General features: G+C 36.5%; 1 protein-coding gene across 1 annotated transcript in view; it reads left to right on the top strand.

Annotated features, from left to right (window-relative positions):
• Positions 1–10,607, top strand: part of LOC141011507 (uncharacterized) — a 56,566-nt gene that overhangs the window by 30,615 nt on the left and 15,344 nt on the right. The window contains exons 6-8 of the mRNA XM_073484670.1: positions 8,693–9,005; positions 9,317–9,360; positions 9,584–9,872. Coding sequence (XP_073340771.1) covers positions 8,693–9,005; positions 9,317–9,360; positions 9,584–9,872 — 646 coding nt within the window. The remainder of the gene's footprint in view (positions 1–8,692; positions 9,006–9,316; positions 9,361–9,583; positions 9,873–10,607) is intronic.

The following is a 10,607-nucleotide window of genomic DNA, read 5'->3' as shown; positions in this document are numbered from 1 at the left end:
CGTCTTAAGCTCTGCTTTACTCAAATCTGTCAGTGTTTCTAAAAGCAGCTTTCTGACAGACTCCATCATTTCCACCTGATAAATTCAGAGAAAATGTTCATGAGATAAAAGTACAGTTTCTCAGCAAGGATGATTACAGATCTTTCTTTTCTAATCTCATCAATGTCTGTGCTTTAGAAATGTGGATGTGGTAAGAGAGCATCAGCCATATAAAAAAAGTAACGATACAGTGGATAAATTGTCCAGTTGATCACCTTTACCTGTTTTTTTGTTCTGTTTACAAACTGTATTTTATTTTCATGAGAAGATTCATGACTTTATTTCACTGCCTGGGTGTAACTCTTTTACAGTCTGTGTTATAAAACCTGTATGAGCCTCCTGATTTAACAACAGAGCTGCTTTTATTACCTCAATTGCATCTTTTCTTCTAATATAAAAAAGTTTTTTTTGTCAAAGTTAGAAAAACAAAAAAATGTACAATATATTTCCTTAGATGTAGATATAACACATATTCTCAACATTATTTTTTAATAACATTCAGGCTTCAGTCCTCATGTGCACATTATGCAGCCTGATCAGCTTCAGTTCTGTGAGGAAACTGTTTGAGATAAAGAATTTTGTGTTTATCATCAATTGTAATGTTCAAGATGAAAATGATTTTCAATCTTCATCCACTGGATAAAAGCTGCACTGTGTGAAGTCTGAGTGATGTGACATACTCACTCTCTGCATCAGTGAAGGCCGATGTTTCTCTGAGGAGAGAAGAAATCAAAAAACATGCATTAGTAACTGATTTAACACCAGAATTATGAACATGTAAAATACAGGCTTTTTATACATATTACCCCATTTTCCAATTGTTCCTGTATCTGTACATAATACAATATAAAACACATGAGCTGCATGTGAGTGTGTGACAGTTTGATGTTTTTCACATATGTCTGTCCTTTTTGCTTTACCTTTGGTTCCTGGGCTGGTGTCTATCAATCTCTGCACCAGATCAGTCCTGTTCATCAACTTTAAAACATATATGGTCAACCCTAAACACTGTCGGCTGTACATCTTCACCATCAGCTCCACGATGTATCGTGTGTTTGTCACTTTCAGTTGATTAATTGAGAAGAGTGGGAAATCTTTCTCCAATTCAATGAGTGACTTGAATTCTTCAAGCTCCTCAGAACTCAAATCATTCAATGTTTCACAAAGCCTCTTCTTAGTTGACACTTTTTCTACCTGGAAAATGAAAAGGACATAACATCATATCAGTATATGCAGTATAAATATCAATTAGCAGTCAAATACCAGCACTGCAACAACAAAAAGACAACAACTCAATTCAGTACAGGTGTGGCTGTGAGTGTGGCGGAGTGAAAGACTCTTCACAGAGTTCAGTCCCTTAAAATGGTGGTAAATGTTGGTAAATACTGTGTCCAACAACCCCAATACAGTTCAGTTTCCATCCAGGTCAGCCACAAAAAGAAAGACAACTCAAAAGTCTGCTCCAGGTTTTACTGCTGATCCCTTCAAAAACAGCTTCACTCAGACCAGCAACTCCTTAAGAAACACCAACTGTGAAAAATATACATCCACCAGATGATTCCTCCTCCTGACACAGACAGAGGAAGCAAGGCTCAAGTTTTACCATGAGCTGGCTACAATGACACCACTTTACAACATGATCTGATGCCCAGGAAACCTGGCGTATCTCTCCCCCACTGACCAAAAAACAACAAACTCTTCATATCCAAGAACCCTTAAATCAGAGTAAATGATGCTCTATCAGGAAGACTTCTCTTGTAGGTTAGTTTATGGGAAATAAGATCCATGTGACTTTTCCTTTAGTATCAAGCCACAAAAAAGCTGTAGCAGGAAGTGTTTCAGTTCATTTGCTGACATCACGTGTCCTGCAATGTGATTATTGCACACACTGTGATGTCAATGCTGAAACAATATACTGTGCAGTTTTATACAATTTGCATCATATTTACTTAAAATTTGATCTTCAGTTGTATTCACCATTTGAGCCCCTAAAACAGTGATTACATGAGAGATACAACCTAAACTATCCACACTGCCAATATAATGATTTATATAACTAAGATTTACTCACTTCAGCATCCATTCTCATGAGGTCGCCTATAAGAAGTGGCTGATTTTCAATCAGGATATCATAGAAGATCACTTTTCCTTGAACTCCACTGGATTTCAGTGGCCCACTGATGAGCTCCCTCATCTTCTCCTCAGCAGTGGGCAGAGTCTTGACTTCATCATAACTCTCTTGTTGGATGACATTTTGGCGGAGGAGCTCATCCAAAATGGGTTGAACATTGCTCACTCTCTTGATCAGCTCAGATTGATGTTTATCCACAAAGTGTTCATCTGAGGAAAGAAGGTAAAAATTATTCTACAATGACTGATTGGATTTGAAGACAACATGAAGCCACTTAATATACAGGTTTTATTACAACTTCTACTTTCTGTATCAAAGTTTAGATGATCATCAAATATTAAAAAACAAAACAGGATAAACATGATTTAGTCTAATTGTGTCTGTATTGCATTCATTAAATCATTTTTACTTACTGTTGTTAAACATGACTCATACAACAGTGATGTAGAGCAGGGGTTCCCAAGCTTACAACAATACATCATGAATTGCTATAACATCTATATTTATAAACAGACAATTATACACACAAGCCCACACACAAAATATAACGTGTGAAATTTGTCCAGCATGGAAACTGACTCACATACATACTTAAACAGGTCTTCTAATACAGCTCTGGGTGAGAAAGCAATAAAACATTTCTCCTTAAAAGTCAAACTCTTCATTTAAATTCAATAATACTATGCAGCATTTATCAATTAAGTTACTGTTGTTAAACATGACTCATACTACAGTGATGTAGAGCAGGGGTTCCCAAACTTACAACAATACATCATGAATTGTTATAACATCTATATTTATAAACATTTATAAACTCACATACATACTTAAACAGGTCTTCTAATACAGCTCTGGGTGAGAAAGCAATAAAGCATATCTCCTTAAAAGTAGCATTTATCAGCGGCCACTGTTACTTTCATGAACCTGAACTCTTTTTTTGAACAAACTCAATTCACAGAGGGGGGCATCATAATACCTGTACACCTACCGTCTGGTTTGGTATCTACACCAGCTCCTCCAGTTGAGGGTCCTGCAGCTGAAACAAAATTAGGGAAAATTAAAACTGTTTTACAATGGATCTGTCTTTAAAAAGTACTATGAACTCTGTTTTCACACATGCAACAAACAAATGCCTTCTTTGATGTAAAATAAAGTTGTATTCTCTTCTAGTCTGCTGTTCTACTGTACATCATCTATTGGAGATAAAAACTTGACTGACTGAACTTGGAAATAAGTTTTACAGTCAGATTCTCTGTTTAAATTTGGCTCGTTGTCGACAACCTGAACTCAGTGAGTAACAGACATTTAGTGAGATGACTGTATATATAATACCTGTGCACCTACCTTCTGCCATTGTATTTACATCAGTCGCTGCCGCTGAGGATCAAGCAGCTGCAAAGAGTTTAAGAAAAATGTAGACTTCAGAACAATGTACTGCTCTTTAACTTTCTGCATACCTCTGTTATCTCATATATTGTACATATAAATAGTAAACAAAATGTTGTCTTGCTTTAACAATCAGAGCACAAAGAAAGCAAGATACAAGTTATTAATTAAAACATGTACACTCCACACATTGTCAGGCTCACTTACTACAAATGGTCAAAAAACCATTTAAATTTACACAAAGGAATGTGTCAATCAGAAACCGTTTATAAAGGCACCAGAACAAAATAGTACATGGCACATAATGATGCACATCTTTGATCCACCATAAAGGTACAAAGCAGTTTGTTGTAGTGTAGTAAAGTATCATTTTTAACTATTGTAACCTGAACTAAAGACACAGTTACTTAAGTCAGATCAGTCAGATAGGACAAGTGATTAAAGAAGGGCTGCATGTGGTTATTATTTTCATTGTAGATTGATCTGCTGATTATTGATTGATCAGTTGATACTTGTTCAGTCAGAAATCTGTCAGAAAACTGTGAAAAATGGCAATATTGATTTCCTAAGGGCAAAAACATTTGTCCAAATAGCAAAAATATTTAATTTCAAGTGACATGAAAGAGAAAAGCAGCAAATCCTGTCAGTGGAGAAGCTTAAACAAGAGAATATTTGGCACTTCTGCTGATTATTATAATAGTTACCAATTCATGTTCGGTTAATCGACTAACAGCCCAGGAAAAACAAGTTTCTCTGAAGGATCAATCAGAGTTTAATTCTAAAAACTAACAGAGGAAGTAATGAAAAGTACATTTCTCACATTCAGAGTCTCCTGGAAACCTCCAACAGACAGGACAGCTCTGTGCTGCTGCTACTTCCTCATCAATGCTAGGCTAATTGAGCTAGCATGGCCGTTTTACCCTCTCTGTCTCACACACACACACACACACACACACACACACACACACACACACACTATTCACGTTAGTTGTCGTCTTCCTAAATACAACAACAACTCAACCATCTTGTTAAAGCAGCTGTCACCGTCTGTTAGCAAAGTGTCAGCTCCTCTAAACTGTCTCACTAGTGTCAGACTGCTGTGAGGAGGAGGCAGAGCTCTGACAGTCAAAGTAATACAAATGTTATGGTTTATTACCTTATAGTAGCTTCAGTAGTTTGAGCTGAAGTTCGTCCACTGTTGTTAAATTGAAGAAACCCGTTCAACGTTTTATTTAAACAGTTTAACTGAAGCAGCTCTGCTCTCTTCAACCTGGACTGGAAATAAAACTCACCTGGTGTCTCTCTCTCTTCTTTCGTCTGTACGTCGGTGTCTGTTTCAGTATCTCTGAAGGTTTAAAAAAACACAGTTAGTGTAAAATCCAGACACATCTTCTACCTTTAGCTCGTTCAGCAGCCTGAAGAAGAGGATGAACCAGCTCCTCCAGTCTGAAGTGTTGTTGAAGAGTCAGGTCACCTCCCTCATTACTCATCAAGCCAGCGCCCATTTTACTGCACAAACTCTGCACAGTTTATATACACAGCAAGATAAAGGTGCACACGTACAGTTTTAAAATGAAGCACTGACATGTTTTATACGTGACTTTGCATGAAACATAATGTCATTATTTTTAATTATTTTTAAACTGCATATTACATCATAATAAGCACCCACAATATGTTTTCCTCTAAAATATGAGGATTTATTTTTTCAGTTATGCTGAGTTAAATATTGTTTCCAGTCCTCAAACACACTGAGGTCCAACGTCTAAACAAAATGCAGCTTTTCATTAAAAGAACACATTTTTTCAGGCTGTACCAGCTTTCAGAGAGCCACAGTAGAGCTTTTTGTGACGTAGACAGAGCCCTGATTTTCAAAATGTCTTGTTGGATGATAAGAACAATTTGTCTACATAAAAGCAACAAATGATGAACGAATAAAAAAAAACACCATGTACGAAAAAAGAGGTGCATAGACATAATTATATATGTGCAGATATAGAAATAAATAAAAAATCACACTTTCTGTTCTGTGTGTGCAGACTTACAAAGTTACAACCTGAATGTTTAATGTAATGAATGCTTGATGATGGTGCGGTTCCAACACTGTGCAAATCTGAAACTTGGATTCCTGAGTAGGTTTTTTTTCCAGTCATAACTTATAAAATTCTGTTATGTCTTTGCCCACCCCAAACATATGGATACAACTTGAGAAGTGAGGTGACCATCGGCCAGCAGACGTTGACTGTGGTTGACAGAGCAGAAGAGAACAGTTGAGATAGATTTGCACAGTGTTGGAGGAAATACTCTGATAATTATTATTATACTCTATTAATTATTATTATTATATTATATTTAATTATATTTAATTATATTTAATTATATAATTATTCTTGTTCCTTGGCAAGGATTTTGACAAAGGATTAATCGAAAAGTACACAGTAAAAGTACTTCATAGTACAAGTAGACTAAAAATTACTTAGTTCAGCAGTATTTGAATCTTGAACTACTTATGGAAACAATGTTGTGTTTTTTTTGTTTTTTTTATCTCACGTCGTCCTTTACTTTGAAATCCGGAAGGATACCTTTGTGATGCCTTCATTTCATCACGGGGAATAATTACTGTCAAAGCATCGTATGTTGGTTCTGGTTGTGAGACTGCAGGCTGCTCCAAATTCAGTACCAGCGGCTCGTTCATGACGATTACCGTAAACGTTAGATAATTTGCGCACTGGAAAAAAGGGGCGGCTGATTTCACCAAGCACACGCGAACCACAGCTGACCGCAGTGTTTTACTTCCAGTCCAGCTGGAAGAGAGCAGAGCTGCTTCACGGTTAAACTGTTTAAATAAAACGTTGAACGGGTTTCTTCAATTTAACAACAGTGGACGAACTTCAGCTCAAACTACTGAAACTACAAGTTGTTTTCAAAACGGTAATAAACCATAACATTTGTATTACTTTGACTGTCAGAGCTCTGCCTCCTCCTCACAGCAGTCTGACACTAGTGAGACAGTTTAGAGGAGCTGACACTTTGCTAACAGACGGTGACAGCTGCTTTAACAAGATGGTTGAGTTGTTGTTGTGTTTAGGAAGACGACAACTAACGTGAGTAGTGTGTGTGTGTGTGTGTGTGTGTGTGTGTGAGACAGAGAGGGTAAAACGGCCATGCTAGCTCAATTAGCCTAGCATTGATGAGAAAGTAGCAGCAGCACAGAGCTGTCCTGTCTGTTGGAGGTTTCCAGGAGACTCTGAATGTGAGAAATGTACTTTTCATTACTTCCTCTGTTAGTTTTTAGAAGTAAACTCTGGTTGATGCACTCCTTCAGAGAAACTTGTTTTTCCTGGGCTGTTAGTCGATTAACCGATCATGAATTGGTAACTATTATAATAATCAGCAGAAGTGCTAAATATTCTCTTGTTTAAGCTTCTCCACTGACAGGATTTGCTGCTTTTCTCTTTCATATCACTTGAAATTAAATATTTTTGCTATTTAGACAAATGTTTTTGCCCTTAGGAAATCAATATTGCCATTTTTCACAGTTTTCTGACAGATTTTTGACTGAACAAGTATCAGCTGATCAATCAATAATCAGCAGATCAATCTACAATGAAAATAATAACCACATGCAGCCCTTCTTTAATCACGTGTCCTATCTGACTGATCTGACTTAAGTAACTGTGTCTTTAGTTCAGGTTACAATAGTTAAAAATGAGTTTACTACACTACAACAAACTGCTTTGTACCTTTATGGTGGATCAAAGATGTGCATCATTATGTGCCATGTACTATTTTGTTCTGGTGCCTTTATAAACTGTTTCTCATTGACACATTCCTTTGTGCAAATTTAAATGGTTTTTGAGATAAATATGAGATAACAGAGGTATGCAGAAAGTTAAAGAGCAGTACATTGTTCTGAAGTCTACATTTTTCTTAAACTCTTTGCAGCTGCTTGATCCTCAGCGGCAGCGACTGATGTAAATACAATGGCAGAAGGTAGGTGCACAGGTATTATATATATATAACTTCATTTTACATCAAAGAAGGCATTTGTTTGTTGCATGTGTGAAAACAGAGTTCATAGCACTTTTTAAAGACAGATCCATTGTAAAACAGTTTTAATTTTCCCTAATTTTGTTTCAGCTGCAGGACCCTCAACTGGAGGAGCTGGTGTAGATACCAAACCAGACGGTAGGTGTACAGGTAGTATGATGCCCCCCTCTGTAAATGCCTTGTACTCTGTCTGTCAGTCACGGATCAGATTGTCTAGAAATTCAGAATCTGATGATAAACTTGCTTCGTAATTTGCTGCGTGGTTGGATATTTAAAACAGGCTGAACTTGAGTTTGTTCAAAAAAAGTGTTGAGGACAGTGGCTGCTGATAAATGCTGCATAGTATTATTGAATTTAAATGAAGAGTTTGACTTTTAAGGTTGTATGTTTTTTAATTTCTTCTCTCCTCAGAGAAACATCGGCCTTCACTGATGCAGAGAGTGAGTATGTCACATCACTCAGACTTCACACAGTGCAGCTTTTATCCAGTGGATGAAAATTGAAAATCATTTTCATCTTGAACATTACAATTGATGATAAACACAAAATTCTTTATCTCAAACAGTTTCCTCACAGAACTGAAGCTGATCAGGCTGCATAATGTGCACATGAGGTCTGAAGCCTGAATGTTATTAAAAAATAATGTTGAGAATATTTGTTATATCTACATCTAAGGGAATATATTGTACATTTTTTGTTTTTCTAACTTTGACAAAAAAAACTTTTTTATATTAGAAGAAAAGATGCAATTGAGGTAATAAAAGCAGCTCTGTTGTTAAATCAGGAGGCTCATACAGGTTTTATAACACAGACTGTAAAAGAGTTACACCCAGGCAGTGAAATAAAGTCATGAATCTTCTCATGAAAATAAAATACAGTTTGTAAACAGAACAAAAAAACAGGCATATGTGATCAACTGGACAATTTATCCACTGTATCGTTACTTTTTTATATGGCTGATGCTCTCTTACCACATCCACATTTCTAAAGCACAGACATTGATGAGATTAGAAAAGAAAAATCTGTAATCATCCTTGCTGAGAAACTGTACTTTTATCTCATGAACATTTTCTCTGAATTTATCAGGTGGAAACGATGGAGTCTGTCATAGAGCTGCTTCTGGAAGCACTGACAGATTTGAGTGAAGCAGAGCTTAAGACGTTCAAGATCACCCTGCATCTAGTTTACCAACAGGGGCTCTCATCCGTCCAACTGATGCAGCAGAAAGCAAAATACATCCCATTGGACCTGCTGTTTATAGCAGACATGCAGGGCACAGTGCGTTTAATGGTGGAGTACTATGGCCAACAGTCTGTGGAGATGGCCAAAGAGAGTTTAAAGACGATGAAAAGGACTGATCTGCTGCAGAGGTTGTCAGACAGCAGCTCAAGACCCAAAAGTAAGACAATAAAATCCAGACATGTTTATAATATATGTCCTCTTCTCTTTGCATTTTGAATAAAATAATCTATGTTGTAGAGAAAACAAACATAAATCATAAATATATTTTAGGATTAATTATTATTAAAATCATTTCAGGAGAGGGAGACAAATATCTGTGAAAAGTTTGATGTAACCTTTGATGAGCTTTGAGTTTAATTTTATGTTGAGTGTTTTGTTTTGAAATCTTTTCTACAAAGCAGTCACGCCCGATGTATAATTAACAACAATAATTATTTTTAATTCCTTTTATTCTTTGTTTCTCTTCAGAAAAACTCTCTGTGAATAAACACCAGTCTGCACTGATCAACAAAGTGAGTAATATCATATCTGACCATGCAGAGTACAGTTTTTATTCAGTGAGATTCAGGTTTAAAATTAACTCAACATTAATGATGATTATTAAACCAAACATGAATTACGTTTGATGTTTCTCACAGAACTGAAGCTGAGATGATACTGAGCTCAGTACTGTTCTTATATAAAACACATCTTAAAAGAAATAACGTTTTCTCTATGAACATGTACATTTTCCAGGCTGCGACGATGGGGGCTGTTAAAGAGCTGCTTTTGGAAACACTCAGTGATCTGAGTTATGAAGAGCAAAAGAGCTTCACATGGTTTCTGCAGTTCACGTTCTTCCAGAGGAGCCTTCCACAGATTACCTGGAGCAGACTGCAGAAGGAAGACATGGCAGAGTCACTGGTGGATGTGATGGTGGAGAAATGCGGTCAAAAGTCTGTGGAGGTGACCAGGGAGGTTTTCATGGACATGAACCAGACTGATCTGGTGCAGAGGCTGTCAGAGACCAGCTCAGGACCCAAAGGTAAGATAGGAGGACAACTGTCACATTAATTCATAATAACAGACAAAGACACACTGTTACACAATCTTTTGATCTCTGGTGCAAAATATCAGATGATGTTTATGATATAAATCAATGCAACAGCACCGTATAGACCTGCCATGACAGCAACAATACCAGAGAGTTGAATCATCACCTGTCAAACACAGTCGCAACAAAAACTGAACCATAGAAACTTCACAGTTAGTTCTACGTTATCTTCAAAATAAAGAAATAACTTTTCCACTCTGAAAAATATATACTTAATTTTTGAAGTGGCAAATCTAACTAATTCAATTTGCGTGTGCGAAATAATAAAATAATAATAATAAATATGAAATTAGACAGAGATTACTTCAGAGTTGAATGATTTGGATCTTGACTTTAAAGTCAAGATCTGAATGAATCTGAATCTTTGGTCCTTTTTTTGTAAATGTTGTGTTTTCAAAGGGCTCAACTTCTTTTTATTGAAAACACTCTTCTTTATTGGGCCACATCTTGTTTGTTTTTGGTCCATTGAGTTCATTATTACCAGTCTTGTATTGTTAATGGCCTGATAGGAATTTATCTAATGTTGTCGACATAATTTTACATGAATCTGCTGAATTGTCTTTTTGTATGTCTTTGCTTTGACGTACACTACACTCCACTGTGGAGAGAGATAGTCTGTGTAAGTTAATTAATCACAGTGTTTTCTCATTGATTCCCTCTGTGATC

This window comes from Pagrus major, chromosome 17, assembly GCF_040436345.1.
Source record: "Pagrus major chromosome 17, Pma_NU_1.0".
Classification (NCBI taxonomy): Eukaryota; Metazoa; Chordata; class Actinopteri; order Spariformes; family Sparidae; genus Pagrus; species Pagrus major.
Note: the sequence above shows the minus strand (reverse complement) of the source record. Positions and strands in the feature narration are given on the sequence as shown.